The sequence below is a fragment of the Thunnus thynnus genome, chromosome 13, assembly GCF_963924715.1.
Source record: "Thunnus thynnus chromosome 13, fThuThy2.1, whole genome shotgun sequence".
NCBI classification, from domain to species: domain Eukaryota; kingdom Metazoa; phylum Chordata; class Actinopteri; order Scombriformes; family Scombridae; genus Thunnus; species Thunnus thynnus.
Window position 1 is genome coordinate 24,456,725 of NC_089529.1, and position 22,570 is coordinate 24,479,294.

Consider the following 22,570-nt stretch of genomic DNA (forward strand, 5'->3'; position numbering starts at 1 on the left):
AGTGACCATAGAACTGAATCTACATCTCTCTCACACTGTCAGTAAAAATATTTTTTAATAAAATATATATTCATGTCTGGACTGTTGAATGGATTTAATGGATTTAATTATGATCCCATAATATTTTGAAAACATTAACCCATATTACCCCATCAGTGTCACCATGTTAATCAAAATATTACACCGATATAACCTTATTATCATTAGCAGGTTACCAAAATGTTACAGTGCGATTACTAAATAGTTCTGCCTCGTTTTTATGTGTAGATGTGTTTCTCTGTTATTATTATCTTGTTACAAAAACTCTCTAACATTACCTAGATATACCCATTAGTAAAGACCATGATATTACTTTATTATTACATCTTTATTATCAGAATATCTACCTATTATTACCTTGTTATTACCGAGTTGGAATGTAAAGTCCTACCAGGAGTCCTACCAGGATTTCTATTATTTTGGTCTGTCCATTGTTATATAATACTCTACTATCAAGTAAATCACAACAGAAAAACCTTCATTTTTATAGTATTGCATGCGCTAGTACATCCAAATAGCACATTGGAGTAGCTAATACACATTTCAATTTTTTTGTGAGTCTTATGTCCACTTAAGCAGAGAGTTTTAATATTTTTTCTTTTTGGATAGTGTTCAAGCATAAGGCTGGTGCCCTTCTGTATTTTTGTTACTGTCAACAAATTCCATGAAGACACGAAAACCAGAAGAATGTACCCTGCCTTGTCTTTGAAATTCAATTCTAGGGAACTAAAGTAAAGCAAGAGTTAACATAGCTGGAGTGCAAAGAGGAAAACTGCGACAACAGTTTTTTAACTGTTATAATTATATCAAATTACACTCAGTGTGAATAACTTGTGCTATATTTTTTTCCCCTTTTTATGGCAGCTGGATGGAAATTTGGACAATACGGTCTCTTATGAAATGAAACTTATGCACATTTGAGCACCAGCATTTGTCCTACACTTTGAGTGCTAAGTGAACACAATCTAGCAGATGGTTCTGTAAACATAGTCCAGAAAGCAAAATTTAGCTCATAAAAAGGGCCTTTGATGCATAATGTTAGACTGTCATAAGCTGGGCTGTATTACTTTACTCATTTCTCCTACTGGTCTTATCCACCATGGAAAATGCAGGCCTATCTTTTCAAAGTCATAAGATGCACAAGGCAGCGTATTCATCAGCCACCCATGACAGTGAATGGCGAGAGGGGGTGTGGGCTGGGAGTGTTGGGGACATTACCCTGGGCTCCTTTTTTTCCCTGCACCCTGAGGATACCGCCATTGGTGGTGGAGAGGGAGGGAGGGAAGCAGGTTTCTCAGCCTTATCAGCAAGACAGCACCCAGCGCTCTAATCAGCGAGTCCCAGAGACAGCCGGAGGTAAAGGGAGAGTGGATGGGTGAGCAACATCCAAGAAGAGGAGAAAAAAAAAACAGGAGGAAGGAGGGAAGGAAAAGAGGCTATGTTTATACCTCTTAGGTTACATCAAATGACAGCTGCTTTACAGTTCAGTGCATAACTGAGTAGAAATCCTTTTGGTGAGAAGTGACAAGTGCAGATTCGGTCCTACAGCACATTGTTGGTGATGAAATATAGTGGCTTTGCAGTTGCATCACAAGTCTCTTAGCAACCACAGCAGGTGCCATCTTGGAAGCATCGTTAAGAGGAGGCTAGACCTGAAAAGATGGTCTCACTGTAGGTCAATGCATTGATGTGATAATTGAAACTGCCTGACTGTTAAAGGCACAGTTCACCCCAAAATCAAAAGAACACATTTTCCCTCTTACTCGTAGCGCTATTTATCCATCTAAATCATTTCGGTGTGAGTTGCTGAGCCATAGAGATGTTTGCCTTCTCTCAGATGCAATGGAACTGGATGGCACTCAGCTTGTGGTGACAAGTGTACAAACAAGTACATTTGAAAAACTGAACAGCATGACTCGGTTACTCAAGATCATCCACAGACCTTGTTATGAGCAATTTCATTGTAGCAACAGTTTTCTTTCTACCAAACTACACCTGCCAACCATGAGTAAATGCACGCTTTCTTCTGCACGGTGAGACGGTTGGTGTTTTACACAATTTTCAAGGTAAACTCGAAAAAAACATGTTTTAATTTGTGCCCACCGTAACACCGTTTTTGAATGAATACTGGAATACTTCATGTCTGCATGAAGAGTGAGAAAGGAATCTACTTTTCTGACAATTGGCTTCTGTCTAAGTGTCTGACATTTTATCAATTTGACTTTGGAAATATGAGCAGAATGTGACTGACAGCCCTAACTTTCTTGTCTCCTAATAGTGGTGGGAGCTAGAGTGCCACGGTAAATTCTAGGATAACCCCAATTATGAATCCATATGTAAAAGTAAACCAGATAAAGCAGCTTGATTCTTTGCTGGCAACATATTCTGCTAGCTCTCCGTGAATCTGCAATAAAATAAGGAAGTGCTACAGGCACTCAATGATACATTCATATTTTATTGAAAAGCTTTGAAGCCGCCAGGATCCAGGTATGGTTGTAACCCCAGAGCTCATTGTGATAGAGCACATAGTGTTCCATTCTCCACACTTGATTTACTGCTGTGACTGGTTTAAAAGAAAGACAATAGGATTGGTGCTATTGATAATTAGTTTTTAATGTGCCACACTCATCATGTCCAATTTCATGCCCCTTAGGCAGCTGATCACAGATTTAATCAACACATTATTGCTTGCTATACTTAAACTGACTGGAGGGAGGATGTGTGTGTGTCTGTGTGTGTGTGTATGCTGGTAGGAGTGTGAAGTGTACAAAGTGTTAGTGTGTGTTTGTGTGATGGAGGAGCAACAGAGAGAGGTTGTCAGCATGTGCATCCATCCCAGCAACGTCCCTCTTTGATAGACATTGAATGTGTGTTCCAGGCCATTAACCAAGAGCTACGTTTGAAGATGACGTGCTCTGTAAGCGTGCGGTCGTGCCGTGTCGAAGGAAGCCATTGTTGTCATTGTGTTTCTAGTGAAGTACAGAGTGCCCAGGCTTCCCTTACCTGATGAATACAGATGAAAGCAAGACTGTTATGTCTGTTTTATGTTTTTTTTTCTTAGACCACTTTCATAACACCTGTGCCTTGTCAGTTTTCTTGTTACTATGTGAGGTTGGCTCATGTTATTTCCTGAATATATGTTTTTTCTTCATATGATAAATATGTTTGTTTCAGTGGTGGGATCAAACAGAACATTGTTTTAAATTATTAATGTTGTAGTGTGTGTTATGCAATAAACATATCTTCTATTACATTCCTTTGGTTGGTTGGTTGGATTGTTTGTCCATTCATCTGTCGGTCAAAGACCTTGGACAGATATCCAAACAACTATTGTTCAGATTTTCATGTAATTTGGTGTGAATACTTAATTTTCCCAGAGGATGATTCCTTATGATTTCGGTAATCCAGAATTTGTAGTCGAGCCAACAGCTTAGTCCTTGGAGGCATTTGAAAGTAAAACCAAAAGGACCACAAATAATCCCTTATACTACTCGTGAAAACTGTGCAAAAGTATAATGAGTGTGGTTGGTCAAAGATGAACCAGTAAGTTGGTCTGTAAGCTGTGACAGATCTTTACAAATAGACAGTTTCGGTATTAATTTTATGTTTCGGTTTTGATTGTTCTTCCAAATAATTTAGCTATCGCTGGGGTTTGCTCCAAGTCTTACTGCTGATGTTTGCTGTCTCATCTGACTTCTTTTAAGCGACGTCGTCATGTTTACAGATCTCAGCATTTAGCTTGTGATTTGCTATGATGAATGCTATGAATAAATGTTATTAATGGTAAATAGTAAATGAACTGTACTTGTATAGCGCCTTTCTAGGCTTCCGACCACTCAAAGTGCTTTTACACTATGAATCACATTCACCCATTCACACACATTCATACGCTGAATGGTACAGGGGCTACCATGCAAGGTCCCAACCTGCCCATCAGTGGAAATCTAATCATTCATACACATCCACACACTGATGGCACAGCACATACACATGCGGACTGGAGAAGCCAAGAATCGAACCGCCAATCTTCCGATTAGTGGACGACCCACTCTACCTGGCCAAAGATACAAAAAATAAGATCCAAGTTGTAAAAAACAAAACAAAACACAGAATTAGCCTTAAACTAGCCTGTAGTAATTATTGTGTTACTTCTGTCATTTTGTGTTTTACCTTTGAACAGTTAGGGGAAAAAAAATCATCATTATTTGCTTCATTGTTGCTGACTGTTTTTAACAGTAACCTTAATTGTTGCTGCTTCTGTGTTCAACAAGGACTTTACGCGTCAGTCTTGACCACTGCCAGTTGTCAGGCTAGGGAGGGAGTAAGGAGGAAGAGGCAGAAAATCAGACAACTTGAGGCAGAAAGGGTAGTGGTTGTGTTTATCTTGAACTACTTAGCTCCCTGGCTGTGAGTCAAATGTAGAGAGAGACGTTGGGAGGTAGTGGAGGCCTTCATTAAATGCAGCTCAGGCCCTGGTGAAACCCTGGTTAATGTCCCTATCATCTCTGGAGTGGTCCAGCGTCTAGCTCTCTGTCCAAATGACTCATGTTTAATGCATCTCTACAGTCCTTGTCATTTAACCTCACCTCTGGAGGTTGTGGGTCGGGGTGGGAATAGCGAAAGCTCCCACAAGGCCCATAAGGGCCAAAACGGCCATGCAGCTATACTTCACTCGCTCTCCATTTACTTAACATGGGGAGAGCTACTCCATGTCTCAACTATTGCTGTGTAATCTCCCCAAAGCAAACCCCCTCCCTCTCACCTCATCACACTGCATGAACCTGAACTCGAGGGTGGTCTGGGTTGACTGTGTGGCTCTCTGAGGCACTTTGTTACTCAGCTTCCTCTGTACTACAGCTGAATGCTTAAGCAGGAGACAACTGATGCTATACTATGAGACTTCATGCTTTAGCGGTTTACTCTTTAGGTGAGTGCTACAGTTTAATAGCTTTTCAGGTGAGATTGAAGGCTGTCAAACTTTAATCAAACAGACATCATCTTTTGTTGGAACTGACAGTTTCCGTCTGAGATTATCATTCATTTGAATTTGTCAGACTTGACTGATTAAACACTTAAATTTGTAAGACGTAATTTGAAAATCAGTGCCGCAGCTTTGGAAATTAATGTGTCTTATTTATGACACATTGTACAACATAGTTTATGCGAAGAATAGTAAGCATTTAACCTCAGAGTCATGTTATATATATATTTAGAAAAAGCAAATGAGTAAGAATTCATAGACATCTTTATCACAAACGGGGCTGTGTAACAGGATGTAAAAGAGCTGAGATTCTGCTCTTTGTTTAATTTTGATCTTCACGCTGCATTTTCCTCTGATTTTCCCTGCTTACATGCAAAGACTGCCTCCCTCTCAGTCGTCTTCTTCCTGCCTTACACACATCCACTCAATCTCTGCCTCTCTTTCTTGCTCTGGATAATGGTAATTAGGATATCACCATGATTGAAATTTGGCAAAAGTTTAAGAGGAAATAGGTTTTCTAATCAAAAGCTGCCTCATAGCTGGAATCCTGATGCTTACTTGGCTGAAAAATGTGCTTCAACGCTGGCGGCCTAAATGGATGCCAGGCTGTATATTTAGGGGCCAATGCTGCTTGTTTCCTTGTGGTGTTGGATTTTATAAAATTGTCCCAGTTGAGGCTGTTTTAGCCTGGTCTCACTTATTTATTTAAAAGTTAGTGTTTTACTCTCATTTTTTAGAAGGGTACACATCCACACTATTGCTGTTTTTTACACACAAAATCTGCACCCCCATATCAGTTAGATACATTTTTTGTATTTCATTTAAATTGTCCAATACAAGCATGGGGTTAAATGCACAGAAAACCCTACAAGGCCCCATCCCAACATTAAATCCCATAAATTTAACAACCTAAAACAAAATTACACATACATTCACTGAACTATATACAGATTATGCAAGCAAACTATTATTAATGTGGACCATTTGGGCAATCCAAAGAATAATTTTCAAAAGCATGAAAGGTGAAATTAGCATTATCATTCGTTATTGTGTACTTGACATTTGATGGTTTCGGTATCTCTGTGTAATTGTTTTTGGTATTCTAACAAAAATATTCTCCAGAGGAAGGTAAAAATGTTGTATTAGGGGTTATGTGCTGGACTATTACTTGGCTTTCTTTCTTTCTACCCTTCAAAATATTTATGAAAGGTAGTGTCAACACTGTTTTGTATTAAAGAGCTTTTGGTGTGTTCCTGTATGAATGCTGTTTCTCACAAATAAAATTGTAGATGATATAATTTTTTAGATATTTAGCATTAAACATGCAGATACAAACAACAGATATAATTTCCTTAGTTCTTGCAATCCACAACATTTTGGTATTCACCTTGAAAACTGATACTGAAAGTTTATTTTTAACCAAATGAATTTGCCTTTGGAGTTAAAACCTTACACTTAACTGTAACTGTAACTGTTTGTTTCTCTTGTATCAGCTGTGATCTGATGAGTGATTCAACATTTTCTTCTTCAGGAGGGGAAGCAGCATGAATATCTTTCCTTTGTGTTCTTACATGGCTTCTCCTGTACTTTACCAGCATGCGCCTCTATGCACTGGCAAATGGGGACAATCAACTGTATACGGGGCTCTGAATGCTAACTTCCCTTTCTGTTTTTTCTCCCCCCTTCTACTCTTCCCTGCATGTCCTCCTCCAACACAGGAGCTGCACAGAACCCAGGTAAGCCTTCCCCATTTCTCCTTTCCTTCTCCTTACCACCTCCTCTCACCATATTCCAGCTTTTCGCATACATACGCTTCCTCTCAGCATCTTTAGTCTTTGTGGAACTGCATAGTGACCAAGCCAGAATCTTTCTCCATATCAGTTTCGCTCCTTCTCTGGCACATTTCGATTTCTGTCTGTCTCACTCTTGCATTCTCCACAGTCCATTTCTGCTAAATATCGTGCTGCAGTTGTTGCCGCTGACTGATACATCTTCATTTCATCAGTGTTCTAAATAGCACCAGCTGTTGCATCCTGCTTTACTCTGCAGTTAACCAGAGAGTCCTGAGACAGAACTCAATGATCTGAAGAGTTTAATTCTGAAACAAAACAGCATTTTCTCAAAAAGATCAAACTTTGAATGAAACCCTCTGTAAGTAATAACAATTGTGTTTCTAGTGCTTTCAAGTTTGTTGCTCTTCATATAGCTTTTTGTTGAAATAAGTATTAGTTTAATGAACTATAAAGTACTAACGCAGGTTTCATCCTTGAGATATTAATGTTGTCTTTCAAATTGAGATTTGAATGCTTGAAACAATAGTTCATCCTGCTGTGTGCAAAATTACTGAGAGATTGATAACAGTCATTTTTGGTAGAGAAATAAGGAGCGATATGACAACCACTACTGACAAGCAATGACAGTCAAGTTTCTCTGGGTATTCTGCTCAGTATGTCTGGACTTGGAACAGTTTATTCACTGTGTGAACGTCAACGCACTGTCATTCTAGCAAACTCGAAAAAGGGCCAAAAAGCAGCGAAAGATCCTGGTAGCAATTCTGTTTGGACATCCAATTCTAAGAGATGTTGTTGAAATTCTGTCTAAGAGAGTGAACCAATTTGATTTCTCTTTCTTTTGTAGCCATAAAAACACATCCCTGATATGTCCTTCTCAGCTCCTATGCCCATTGAAACCACTTTATGTTTTGCACTGTCAAAGATGTACCAACCAGTCATCATTTATAAAAAAAAATGGTGGTTTTCAAAACCAATCTCCTCCTCTCAGTTTTTCTTTTTAGCAGAAATACTGTTTTTGCTCACTAATTAATTACAGTGGTTTCTACTTTGCCATTATTTTGATCGCTGTCACTGAAAATCAATACTTCCTGCAGATGTTACACTTTCAATTCTGCCAGGAAAATAGGAGGATTATGCTCTTTGAACCACTGGAGGGCTTTTAAAGTGAACTAATTGTGAATGAGAACATTATTTCTGTTAAAAAAAAAAGAAGTACGACATGCCTCTGTTGCTGTACTGATAGAATTTGTGTTGTGTTAGAAATGCATGTTACACTAAACCTATCAAAACAACAGGTAAACATGAAGTTGTATTTGAATGAATTTCCATAAACAGCAAACAAACAAACAGAACAAATCAGAAAATAGGATGACTTTGTACTTGAACAGGATATACAATCAATGAAAATTAGCAATGTACATAGGCTTATTTCAAATAAAGGCTCAGTTCTATCTGCATTTTTAGATAGATAAATGATATGGCTGCACTTACTTTAGAAACATTTACAGTAAAAGTCCTGCTCAGAATGCTTCCATGCTGTAAATGAAGTCATGCTGCCTTCATCCATCCCATGTCTCCCATGTCTCTCCTCTACCAAGCCTTTCAATCCAATCAGCAGTGCCAGCAACAGTTATTTACATATACAGTTATATGTACATGAGTTAGAATTGAGCAGAGATCCTCCCTTGGGGCATATTGGACGGAGCCCAGTCCGTTCTTAGTCATAAACCTATACCGCTGCCACCGAGCGGTGGTGGTCTCTACAGCTGATTGCCAGCAAAGCAGCAACTGAAACACACATCGACATGCTCTGCCAAACAAGAGATGATATCAAACATTGTCTTATACGAATGTAAAAAAAAAAACCAAATGGTGCACATTTTCTTTCATCAGCACTGCAATGTTTTTCATCTTCTTTTCTAAAACTGAAGAAACTGTTAACTCATTTGAATTGGGACACTCTAATAAGCTGTCTTTGAGTGTTCAGGTTCATCTTAGATCTATGTTTCCATTACATTGGACTGAAAAAATGTATGTGCCAAATTGAGTGTGTAAGCTGCCAAATCTGGCTCTTTCACCCTTTTGAACTATTTGCCAATGATTGCGCTGCTCAGTACTTCAGAGAGGTAGAAGAAGCCACGTCTCAATATTGGCAGCATCACCCTTTAAAGGTTTTTAATAAATAGCAAAGCTGTATATTAGAAATGTTCAAAAAGTCGGATTCATTACTGATGCCCTTTTTAGTCAAGTCACACAGACATTAATGTTCACAGCTGTTAGTCTGCAGAGTTGTCACAGAGAACATGACTTTAACCAAAATAATACATTTATAGTTAATTATTAGGCAATAAAAGACCTTTGAGATAGATAAGTTATATCACTAAACCAAAAAGAGATGTAAACAAAATCAAAAAAGCAATATTTCTGAGGTCTGTATTTATTTCAGCCAGTCATGAATGCATCTGATGAGCCCCAGACCTTCAATTAACTGTATGAAATGAAGTAAAATAATAGTATATGCATTATTATTAATAAACAACACACATGTGGTAAATGTCAACATAAATACAAAGTGTCTTAGTGAGATGCTGTTCCATCAGGAGCCTCCAGAACATGCTCCTTGGCATATTCTCTAAGTCTGTGTAGAGCACTACTGGAGAGATGAACACCATTCTTTAAAAAAAGATTCTGATTTTGATAATTTGAGGTGAAGAGGGCTCCAAAATTTACCACAGGCAAGAATGGATTGGATTTGGACAAATATATTTGAATTTTAGTACTGTCAGAAAAAACAAGCAATTGGAAGATGTCACCGCAGGCTCTGTGAATATGTTATTGATTTACTGGTTAAAATATTAATAGAGTTATAAAAAAAAAAAAAAATTGAAAAGACCAAACAGTGAGCAAAATATCTCTGGTTGTCAAAGGTCACAGTGCTCCCTTAGTTGACCTGCCACTACAGATAAAACTTCTCTTCCTCTGTCTTCCTGTGTGGGTTAGTCATGTGTTTGTTCAATTTTCCAATCAATAGAATGGAAGACATGTGAGGATGGAGGTGGGCTGAGGGACGCAGCAGTCAAACACAAGGAGTCTTATCCATGTGTGCACAGAGAGGCTCTTTAAACACACACAAACATATGTGTTATGTGTGTGTGCACCCACATACACTCACATGGGGGGGGGGCGAGGGGTACAGCACAGATTAATGACTAAATCAATCCCACGCATACACTGTTTGCTTGTCATCCTGTATGCTTTTCTTTCATAACATGGGTTCAATTTCCCAAGCTACTGAAGCTCTATTAGCGTTTCCTCAGAATATATATTCAGCAAGGTCATCTCTCGCTGCACCATGAAAATTTCACAACCACAGGATTTGTCTTTGCTATTGCAATGTCAATAGTCCCCAGTCCAATGCATTGCAATCTACATTTTGTCAATACACGAGCTGCTTAGAGCTACACTCTGAGCTGAGGATGCAGCTTGTTCATTAAATAGACATTGTTTTTTTGTCTCCGTTTGACTCCTGTCGACTCATAGATTCATTCAATATCCAATATACATTCAATAACTACGGTAGATGCATTCTGAATCTTATCCAAGCTCTAAAGTAGTGAAATAGATAAATATATAATAATTACAATACAAACTTAATTTAAAATTTTCAGTGTGACTGATAAAACCGGTCAAGGTCAGAATTTTACAATTTGTTCGTTTTAAACTTAGCAAAGTGAAAATGTATCATTCAAATCCTGAGGTTCTACCACCTCCTTTTTTTTTATTATGACAGGAGGAAGAGAGCAGTGAAGATAAACTGCAGGCTATAAAAAAAATTACGATTAAAATTACAGTTTACGGGGAGCAGAGAGTTTGGACTTCATGCTCTTGGCTTTACCGAGGGTATGCACAGAGCTCAGTAAAAAGATCTTTTTCATGTAGGGCAGCTCCATCAGCTCAGAATTAACTTTAAATATGTCACAGGCCCTTTAACATTTTTATTTCTTTTTTGATACATTTTGATGAAGGCTGGCATTAATTTTCCTTATTACTAATATTGTCAAATGCCTTGAAAAGACCAAAGCCAACAATGTTTTATTCTGCCAGCACTTTCCAACTTCTTTAGCATGTTTGTGGTAATCCAAGGTGCCCCAAGCCCATTAATTCAGTAAAAATGTAGATCTTCAAAAACAGGACACAAATATGTAATTTAATTTTGTGTGTGTGTGTTTTTAAAGGCATAATAAATATATCATACGACAGCTGAGCACTGTTGTGTTTACCAGCTCAAACAGCGGTAAACAATGCTTTTTTTGGGAGATTTTTCATGGGATTTGTTGACAACAAGAAAAATATAGAATATTGACAGCCTTATCCCTTAAAAAAGAAAATGTCAAATAGACCACCCTGGTCAAATAGAAGTAAATACAAATGCAGAAGTTTTCAGGTTTTCATAAGATTAAAATCATAGTTAATCTTCTCAATCACTTCAAATGACTGAATGTTTCTAGTTTATATTAGTCTAAAGCTACAGTAACTGGTCTAAACCCTACAGCATAGCTGTCAAAACAAACTACCACTGCAAATAAAACCTGTATATAAAATAAGTAGTATAACTCAAAAGCATTAACCATGATGATAGTACAGCTTAAGATGCTGACACTTTCTTATTGCATCTTCTGCAGTGTTTCAGACCTCTGTCTCCTGGTTCCTATGCTCTACAAGCAGTTTGGCAACTTTCCGACCCTCGGTCCTTGGTTGTGACGTGATCTGGTGTACTGAGATTGTAATAAAATCTAGATGGTTAAACTTTGACCACAGACGTGTTTCAACTTTTTTTCTATCATAATACAGACAAGATATAATGACAGTACCTGTTTAAAGGAATGATCTTTTAACTTTTAGACTTTTATCTTGCTACTCACTAGCACTACTACGAATGATTTCACTTAAATGTAGCTGCATGTGGAAAGCAATTTGACAGTTGAGGTCATGGCATGAGTTCAGCACATCATTCTCATCAATGATGTGTAAGAGACTGTGGACACAAACGCTGTTGTAAACAATCTTTAAAATAGAATTTACTGAAACCTATAATAACATTATTTAATATGTGGTCATGGTATCTTAGCTGTGTTGATCTTGTTAAAAAGAGTGAAATTAGCAATGTGCCAGCTTCTGAAATGATAAAGTTCTCGAGGCCATATCAGGCTATGCTTGTATCAAAAGATTAAAGAAAGATTATTAACTATGCTGAAATCAAACCAGGTTATAGGGTATATAATCATATTTTTTGGATAATCCAACGTCAGCCTGATATTTACAGTATCGGATGGTATTAAATACTCCATCTTTGATTATCAAATTTAACAATATGTAATTTCTCAACAGAGAGCCACACTCAGTCATTTTATGATGATTAAATTATTTGTCTTAATTAAATCATAAAACAATAAATGACTGTGTGCAGCTCTCACTTAACAATTCAGTCACATATACTGTAAGTATCCAGCATAACACACCAGCCAGACAGAATGCTCTCCAGCTCATAGCTCTCCCACTTCAATGATTTCAATTCTGTCTAAAAGTGAGTCAAATAACATTATTTTCTTGAAACAAGTGAACAAAAATGTCCTTGCTATAATAACATGCCAACTTGTTTACAATAAAAGCCAACTTGTTCAAGAATTTCCAAAGAGGAGTATCTGTATGTCGGAACAAAACTTAAAATGAAGAGAAATGGCATCTTCATTTTAGTGCTTGAATAAAGTCGCCTTGCATCTGAAACAGGATGAAATATTCTCACTACACTGGCAGATTTTTTTCACTTGTTTTAAGAAAATAAGACTCTAGGCTTCAATTAACTAGAAAAAAACTTCAAAAAACACACAGTAAATAGATGAAGAATAGAAAAGGAATCATAAAAATAAAACAAACTCAGTACAGCCAAAACCACATCATATCATCCCTTTAAACAAAGCTGTCCGCCTGAGAAAACCGACAAAATAGGTGGCAATGTCAGTCGCCAGATTGACCTATAATTATGTTTCAGTGACAGACGCCATCTAGTGGCCGTAGTTATACGTCTATATAAGGTGACAAATTTACATATTGGGAGGTGGCAGGTTGGGTGGCTGGTTAGATCCTAACTTGCAAAAAGTGGACTCAGTGGACCCTGCTGCAGGAGGCCGCTGTTCGCCTCCTGCTTACAACCACAAATCATGACAGTTTTTTTAAAAAACAAAACTACAATTGTTGTGGTGTTAACTGTTGCCGTTGTTTACCCTAACCCTAACCCTAACCCGATGACGAAGGTTGCCTAACTTTAAGGAAGTAGTAACATTAACCCACACCACCTTTCAAGTGATCGTTTTAACCCAAACCATGATCTTCCCCTAATCCTAAAGGTCTTTGCACAAAGACCAAATCCGTCATCCGACAAAAATCGTTACACACAGAAACCTTACACACTGAGTCTGATGCGTTTTATTACTATATTTGTTGCGAAAATTCGCAGTACGAGGCAAAATAGAGTCATCAAGCAGTGAGGATGATTTTGTGGTCCTGGTTCTTGAAAGAAAAAGAAAGAACCACACAGTAAGAAGAAGACCACCAATTACCACGATCCAATTGATCCTGAACAGCGGCTGGCAGCACACACACACACACACACACACCTGATCACAGGTGATCACAGGTGATCAGAGGTGATCACAGGTGATCACAGGTGATCAGCCTTTCGACTGGATCCGCAGATATTCAGGGAACAGCCTCAAAACGCTGCAACATACAGACAAGATCATAGTCAACAGTCCTGTGATCAGTCTGTGTATAACTTCTCTGCTAGAGCTGATAGTATCAGTGTTTCAAGGATGTGTTGTTTGCGTGTACGGTGGCTCTGAGTGGTCAAACAACTCTGTAAAGGCTTTTGACGGATGCAAAAAAACGCAGAAAATCGAACCTGCTCCAAAATCTTCAATGACGGACGAAACTTTTTACAGTGATTTGACAAGCGAAACGCTTCAAGGGGTCATTCTGGAGTGCACGGTTAATTTGGAGGACTTGATGCTTTAAACCCACTCACATCATGCCTCCCCTGCAACTCCTCCAGGCAAAAACAATACAAACCACTGGTAACAAAGCGTAAGAATTCATAGCACATTAACAATTAATACTGAGAGTTCATACCAGAAGGTTATGATGAACATAGAAACACAAAACAAGAACAAAAAGAAAGAGAGGGAAAAAAAGAGCAATTAAACAAACAAAAATCCTTATGTATTTGTTATATAGACACACACATAAAGCTTCTCTACATATTTACCTCAAAGTGGGGGGTTTACTTACATATGTTTCTATACATCCTTAAGTGACTTGTATTTCAATGTATGTATGCAATTTTTTTCTAATGCCGTACAAGACGCCACCTACTTAATCCACTCACTTATAGATGGCTTATGGGTCTTAACTGGAAAAAGTGAAGAGCTATCAGCCTCTTTCCTTGCAAAATACACATGCTGATAAGCACATATTGGTCCCTTTTTATATTAAGATTCTTAGGGTATAAATTCATGATAAACACTCAACAAATCCTCCAAATTAAATGACCTATTTGGCCATTTTTCCATGCACTCCAGAATGACACAGGAGCATTTTCTAATCTGTTGCCCCTATTGGCAGTAATCAGAAGGAAAACATAATTTATCTGTGCTTTCCAAAACTGTTACAAATCATTTTTAAAAAATGATGATGTTTTATGATGTGACAACAATGTGGTTAAGGTCTGGTTAGGTTTAGGCACAAAAACCGCTTGGTTGAGGGAAAGTTTGGGTTAAGATGATCACTTAGTTAAGGTTAGAGAAACATGTGGTGTGGGTTTAAGTTACTACTACCTTAAAGTTAATCGTTAAGTTAATCGTCATGGCTACAATAATAACCACAGGGTTAAGGTTAGGGGTTGATCATTGTTGCGTTTTTTAAAAAACTGTCCTTACATTTGGAAATTACACTCGTGGTTGGAAACAGGAAACTATCAGCAGGCAGAGACTGACATCACGACCTATTGTGTTGTTTTTCTTGGGAGGACAGTCTCTAAATACTCAAGGGTCCAAAGGGGAAGTTCATTGAAACCAACTGTGCATCCAGAAATTCCTTCCTTCAATTCATTCAACTTACATTCCCATAAACAATGAAAAAGTGTTCTTCTGACATCGTTACATGTAGTACAAGTGTCTGGGATATTACTGTCAAAGGGGACTGTTGAAGTGCTTCCTTGTAAATACACCTAAAAATACACTTGATGTTAATACTGACATTGATATAGTATTTTGCTGTAATTAACTCTGCACAGCAATGTAAGCAACAGTAAGCAATACCATTACTAAAATATATGATACAATCCAATTGTATGGTTCTTATATTACACTCTAGTTACACTATGTTGAATCATTTGAGGAAGCAGGACACAAATCAAAACAGAAAAGGGGTTGAGTTGAGGTTAGGTTACTGTAGCAGTGTGGTAGCATTATGACCAGTGTTTTGGAGGCTTCTCGGCAAAGTGTAGTTATATCTTTCATAACGAAAGAAGTGGAAACCAAAGTTTAAGTGAATATATTTAGAAAAGTATAGCAAACAAAACAGCTGCTATACAGGAACTAGATACAAAATCAGAAAACCCAACTGACCTCATCACAGTGTTTCTGCTTTCTGCTGGATGTTTTGTTTACCACACCGGCATGTTTACTGAACCTGGAGCTGCCAAATCAATATAGTTTAATATTAACACTGAGTAAGATTTTTATAACTAATATATATAATGTAAAAGGGGTCCTTCATAGTGTTAACCCCAGCTTAGGCCTACAGGGCTTTTTAGCCTCTTTTATCTTATTGTTTTGGTGTCATGCCATATTCAGTTTTAACACTCTGATCAACGCTATTGGTACATTTTGATGGCATTGTTCCAGACTTCTGACCTAATGTAAAATTACTAAGTTATATAAAAAAGTGTGAGTTATCCTTGCCTGTAGCCTCCTCTGTTGTTAGTGTTATACACTGGATACCATCTTCAGCTATCTCTCATGCTAACACAGTGAGAGTTTGAACAAGAATAATGCTACATTATGTGGCTGTTACCCCTTGCTCTCACTGTACTCTTAAAGAGGACATACTGTATCACGTTTTTTGTGATTTTTCTGTTATTTTTTCTGTTATGATGTCGGATGTCGATGTTAAGCATGATCAAAGTTCCAAAACTTAAGGTGAACATATGTAAAAAATGCTCCCTGACAACGTGATCTCATGGGATTACATATAAATAGCTATAAATAGTTTGTTTACGTAGCCTCCGGGAGCTGCTCCTCGGCTGGCTGGCCAATCGGAACAGAGTGGGCTGAGGGGGATCTGAAAGAGACAGGAGCTAAAGCAGCCCGTTTCAGATGGAGGCTGAATTGAAGTGCTGCATAAAGGGCCAGTATAAGATAAATAAGGAACTATAAATAATACAAAGATATACCAGTTGAGCCCCAGAATAAAAATATTGACCTGGAAATGTGCATGATACGTCCCCTTTAAGTGTAGCCACCAGAACTAAGGGCCTTATGGGCCCTGGAAACAACAAATGTCACTAATGCTGCTTTTAGTGGGATACCTGCACTGAGCTGAGCCATGCCATGAGCAACTGCAATCAGAGCCATGATGCATGCACTGCATGAGTGGTTTTCCATACATTACATCAGGCTGGCACAGTAAAGACAAGACTCCTTGCATTTTTAGTCCATTTATTTTTCTTCTAGTGTACATAGGGAAGCATAATCTCTACCAACAGTCGTTCAAATCACACAAATACTGTTCGATCCAGGCCCTCAGTTTCACTATGACCTATAAATTAATTAATCAATAAATAAAAACAATGTTTTATTCATGTGCACTCATGGAGTGAAAACTGTTTTTGTCCATTATATTTCTGATATTAATCAGCGCGTTATAGTGAGTTTATCTGCTTGCTGTCAGCTCTAGATCAATGGTGTATATTGAGGAAACCCTTATTACTGCTATATATACTAGATAATTGATAGGTAAATAACTTAAGGGTTGTGCCAGTACTGTATTGTGTAATTAACTTTTATTACTACACCTGTCAAGCACACTAAAACCTAAGCACAGTGTCTAGCACACTAAAACTTTTCTCTGCCTCATAGGAGGAGAAAGGCACCACTGAGCTACTAAACTAAAGAACCAAACATCTGTCTTCAGGTGTCGCTGGATCCAACACATTCTTGGCAGAAAGTTTTCATGTACAACTTGTCCAGCCTCCCTTTATGTACATTATAGATTGTTCAGTCTGTCTTGAGCCACACAAGCCCATAGCTGAGTCTTTAACCTGCAGTGCACCAAAATTCCTCTCAGCTTCACATGAAGAAATTGGCACCACCAACAAAATTCTGATGAGAACTTCAACTTGGTCAAACAACCCCCGCACCCACACTTGCAGCCTCCTGAGGACCTCTGCTGCCTCTCCACTGCAGCTACAAGGGGATTTGTTGCGAAAGAGGGGCAACTGCATGGAGAGAGAACCTCTGTTCAGCTCAGGGTACTGACCTAGAGAATCATCTAACTCCCCAGTGAGGAGTGCACTTGAACTTTTGCAGAACCTTTAGACTCTGCTGGTCAAAGTGGTCATAAATCTGAAGCCTCACACTATCCGAGTACCAACAACAATGACTGAAAATTGAACAATGGGAAGAGACCTAATTTCAGTTGCTATGCCTGGAATTACTGTATTGTTCATAATTTCATTCTGTGATTTGGGGCTTGTGTACATTATGGTACGCTCTGTTAACCTCTTCAGTAAAATGGGATCATTCTCTTCTGCCCTAAGTTTCAAGAGCTGATATAGATTACCACTAGGGATGTGCAGAGATCCCAGTATTTGTATCTGTATTTGTTGAGGCAGCAAAATTATTTGTATCTGTATTTGTATTTGAATAACAGTGGAAAGAGGCTTAAAAATCCTGTTTTTGTTTTTATGACACTTTTAATTTTAGAAAATTAAAGTGTCACAATAAATGTTCATGAATAAACTACCTTACAAAGAAAGTCTCCACACTGGGTCTCAAACTGGAGTCTCCCAGATCATCGATGACTGTGCTGACTACTGAGCTAAAACTTTACTTTTCTTTCCAAAAACAAATAATTTTAAAAGTATTTGTAGGAAACAAATATTCGTATAAAACTCATTATTTGTGCTTTGCCGAATAATGTATTTGTATTAAGGCACACCTTATGAAGGAGGTCGAACTGGAGTCTCCCAGATCATAGACAACTGCGCTGACTACTGAGCTAAAACTTGCATTTTTAGTCTGCAGGCAGACCTCTACCTATTTATACACCCATAACACAGAGGCAGCACACAATGTAACATGTAGGGAGGAACTTCAAAGGCAATTATTGCTTTGCACTTTTCATTTATTGCCTATTTTTTACAACCTAACTTTGTGGAAAGGAGAAGGTGAACAACAGGTTATGGAGAATCCCTTTGGAGCACTTTTCTTGTGTCAGTAGCTCAGCTTTATCTCTGGGGAACACCCCCAACATATCATTTTTTTAATATTTGTATGAAACAAATATTCGTATAAAACCCACTATTTGTGCTTTGCTGAATAATGTCTTTGTATTCGAACACACCCCTAATTATCACCAGTGTCCTATCCCTCTTAAAGGGATAGTTCGTATTTTTTGAAGTGTGGTTGTATGAGGTAGTTATCCATAGTCAGTGTATTACCTGCAGTAGATTTGGGTCGGCACCCCCCCAGTTTGGAGAAGCAGACAGGAGTATGGCACGGAAGAAAAAGGCCCCCCTCAAAAAAATCACTGTCAGTTCAAGTGTACACTATTTTCACTGCTTTACCTTGCCGTCAGGTAGCCCTTTCCTTTGCAACTACATTTTCTCAACCATAGAACTTAGTATAGAATGTAGTATTCTTACGCATGCTGCTGACTGTGCGCCGCAGCAGCACTCTCTGACCCAAACAGCTGATCTGCGGCATAATCCGCTGCGTAAAGGGTTAAATCTGCCTGACGAAAGACGCTTTCACATGGACCAATCCATGACTTGTTTATGGTTGCCATGCCAATGCTTTTGCAGGTGATTAATCTCGCAAACTCATTAAATATTAAATACATAACAAGAACATGGGCACCAGCCAAAAACACCTCCTCGCCCACCATGTTCCTGAAAAAAAGGGACGTCTTCTGCCACGCCTTGCCCCATTTTCTTCTTCTCCTCTTGAGTTTTATGGCGGTTGGCATCCATAAGTGTTGCATTACCGCCATCTACTGGACTGTCCCTTGCCCTGTCTATTCCGGCATTGCCATGGTGTGTGTGAAAAGGCTCAAGACGGAAATTTTCCTGAATGTAGCTGCATGTGTGAATAGTAAAAATCACTAGCAGTGCCTGAAAGGTTATCCCAGCAATTTATCTGGAACTATGTGTGAAAGAGGCTTATGCTTCTGTCGGACTGTCCCTGCCTCTCTGTGCCCAGCTCTGTTCTCTGTGTTGCCTTTGCCTAATGACACCATTATGAAACATTTCCATAAGCACTTCATTCCCTTTCCTATGAAGATTTTATCAAATTGCCTTTGATATTACTGAGGTCTTTCTACTTACCTGGCATTTCAGTGCACTGAAAATCAGATGTCTTGTTTTTCTTTTCTCTGCCATCGTAACTGACCTGGCTGGCTGACAAACAGACACACACACACACACACACACACACACACACAGGTTATTTACAGTAGAAGGAGAGAAGCGACACTCATTAACTGATCTAAAGCTAATAAATGCATAATTAGATTTAGTTTTCCCAAAGAAGCAGATCTCAAATGTTTTGCAGTCAATGTGTAAAAGTCCAGAACATTCCAAAAATATAAACAAAATTACATAATGGCAGCCATTTTACATGCAATAAGAAAAGAATATATTTAGGGCCTAATTATGTAGGGTATGTTAATCTTAAATATTATATTATAGAAATATTACTGTTACTTTCTACAAAAGATAAAGTATTTTGGTATGAAAACCCACATTTTTAGCATAATCAAGTAGCCTCTATCATAAATACACGTCCGGTCTTTGTAACAAACCAAACTGCTTGAAAATCGGTCAAAAATTCAGTAACTTATGATGATTTTAATTGTGGATAGACTGCAGTCTTTCAGAATTTAAACACACTTTTACATTTTTAATTAGCACATGTGCTTTCAATGCATATTATAATATTATTTCCGGACCCTCCTGTCTGAAATCTTATGTCTGCTGTGAATTTGTAAGGAGTTGATTCAAGGAATCAGGCTACAAACTTTGAAACTAGTACAACTGAACCGTACAGGACCAGGCAAATGACAAAAGCTTCATCCATGCAGCTTCACTGAAACTATGTGTTCATAGTCAGGCTGAGAAGGAGTAACAGTAACAGTGCAAGTGTTTGCAATATCATTAACATAAATTAAAACAGTCAGTAAAAGATAAATGTGAAAGTATGATTAATCCATTTTTAATTTATTTTAATCAACCGATTCTGACTTTGATTTATTTATGTATTAAATCATACTTTTGAGTTATCAGATAGCCTATTAGTGATAGTTGTATCACGACTCTTTGGGACAGTTTCTTTGACAGATAGATTGCATTGCAGTGAATGTTCAGAGTTCTTTCTTAGAAAGTCACCCTTGTCATCAGTTGTTTGTCACTTGTCATGACCTCTGACAAGTAAACCTGCTTCGCCCAGCGTGTGTCAGGAGATGATGGTGAGATATCCCCTCTCTGCTTTCTCTTGCTGTTTTGCAGCTGCCTGACTCAACATAATATCCACATGACTTGCTACACATTTAAAATGGTTGAGTCAGGATAGAAGCTGTTTTCCATCTGCGCGCCTCCTTATTTTGGAGGATGTTCTGCAGTTAGAACATCCTCTAATAAAGATGCAGCTATCCATGAAGCAAATACCCTACATGCTACTGTGAGAATATATTGGATGCTTACATGTGTTTATTCCAGTTCAGACTTGCAGTTAAAGCCGTATTACTTTTTCCATTTATTGTAACTCAGATGCAGAATGGAAGCAAATGGCAAATCTGGTTCATCACAGAGAAATATAACAGATAAGGAACCCAGATTGTCACTAGTCAAGCCTCCAATTCCATAGAAAAAAGCCTTAATAAAGACAAAGTTTTTATTTAGAGGCAGCTCAGCATTTAGCAGTAAATGCTTAAAAAATGAAGGATTGGGAGAATTGTTTTGTGATTCAAAGTGGTAAATTGAAAATTTCAAAAAATCTGTTTATTTCCAGTTTCTAAATACCACCATGGTTTGTAACATTTAAAGAACAAAAGAAAAAGAAATTAAGTTTTGCACACATTCACAATATCAATGACAGTATGTGTAGTTCCCAACTAGGATTCTATTCGGAGGGAAAAGTGAATGCAACAAGCCAATTTTCAATAAAGGCAAGTGCTTAGACTCATTTCGGATTTCTAATCTGCCAGAAAAGACAAGATGCAGATTTTAGGGGCACCGTGAATACAAGATGAATATACTATTTTTAGCCCACAGCAGTATTAAACATAATTGGCACTTGTAGCTAAATTGTCTTGGCGAAATTCACTGATTGACTGAAGAAATGACAAATTCACTCAAACTTTTTCAGAAAACCTGAAGGTAATTTGAATTGCAGTACAGGTAGTCTTCTTCATTACTATGAACAATGTAGCCTTAAGAAAAATAACATTTCTCCATTGCCATTTGCCATTGCCAGAAAACACAACAACATTCACAGAAACACCTAAACTGGTCAGACTTTGTTGTAGCAATGTTGCAGTCTTCTCGGATCTGATTAATTACTTTGGTGAGTGTTTTCGTAAGAGTTTCTATAAATGATTGAAAGAAAAATAAAACAGAAGTTGTACTATATGGCAACAGTTGAAGACACATGCTTAAAGGAGACGCTAATGAATCTTGATAGGATAGAGGGCAGAAGGATGCTGCAGTGCCCTCTACCTCCCTCCCTTATTCTCGAATTCTCTATCTCCTTTGCTGCTCCATTTGACCCCCGATAAAGGCTTTTGTTTATCTAGAGGATGTAGAAGCATCTCCTCCTCCTAGCCCCTCCCCTGCTACATCCCCCCCCCCTTTCTCCCCACTCTGTCTTTCTTCCCTGAAAGATATTTCCAAATGAGTGAGTCCAGACCACAGCTGCCTCTCTTATGCATTAATCACTTGGTTGCTGCCCCCTCCATTCCTACATACACACTGCACTCATATACACACACACACACACACACACACACACACACACACACACAGAAACACACATTCTCACTCATGGATAACCTGGTTTGACTCAAACAAGTAAAGGCATGTACCGCCACTGTGTAATATAAACACGTGTCAACACACACGACTTGAGCGCATAGATAGAAAACACAGCAGGATGATACACACACAAAGCATCCGCCCACCACTCAAGTGATCTTGACTCTTTATACTACACCAACTCCCTCTCTCTCCATCCAGCCATGGCTCCCACATGAACCTCCATTTTCCTCATCATTAGCGACACCAACCAGAAGCCAGCCGCATACCATCCATCCCCTCCCTCCTATCCCCACTGCCTCCCTCGTTGCTCCTCTGTTTACTTCTCGATTTCTTTATTTGAATCTGGCACAATTCCTCCCCTTTGTCTCCTCTGAGCAAAGAGGGGCATGA

At 38.4% G+C, this 22,570-nt stretch overlaps 1 protein-coding gene across 4 annotated transcripts in view; it reads left to right on the forward strand.

Moving 5' to 3' along the window:
- cadm1a (cell adhesion molecule 1a) overlaps positions 1–22,570 on the forward strand; it is a 409,871-nt gene that overhangs the window by 267,726 nt on the left and 119,575 nt on the right. For 3 of the 4 annotated variants that reach the window (XM_067608756.1, XM_067608758.1, XM_067608759.1), the window contains exon 2: positions 6,739–6,756. The exons of the other annotated variant lie outside the window; for it this stretch is intronic. In XM_067608756.1, the coding sequence (XP_067464857.1) occupies positions 6,739–6,756 (18 nt within the window). The remainder of the gene's footprint in view (positions 1–6,738; positions 6,757–22,570) is intronic. 4 annotated transcript variants of the gene reach the window in all.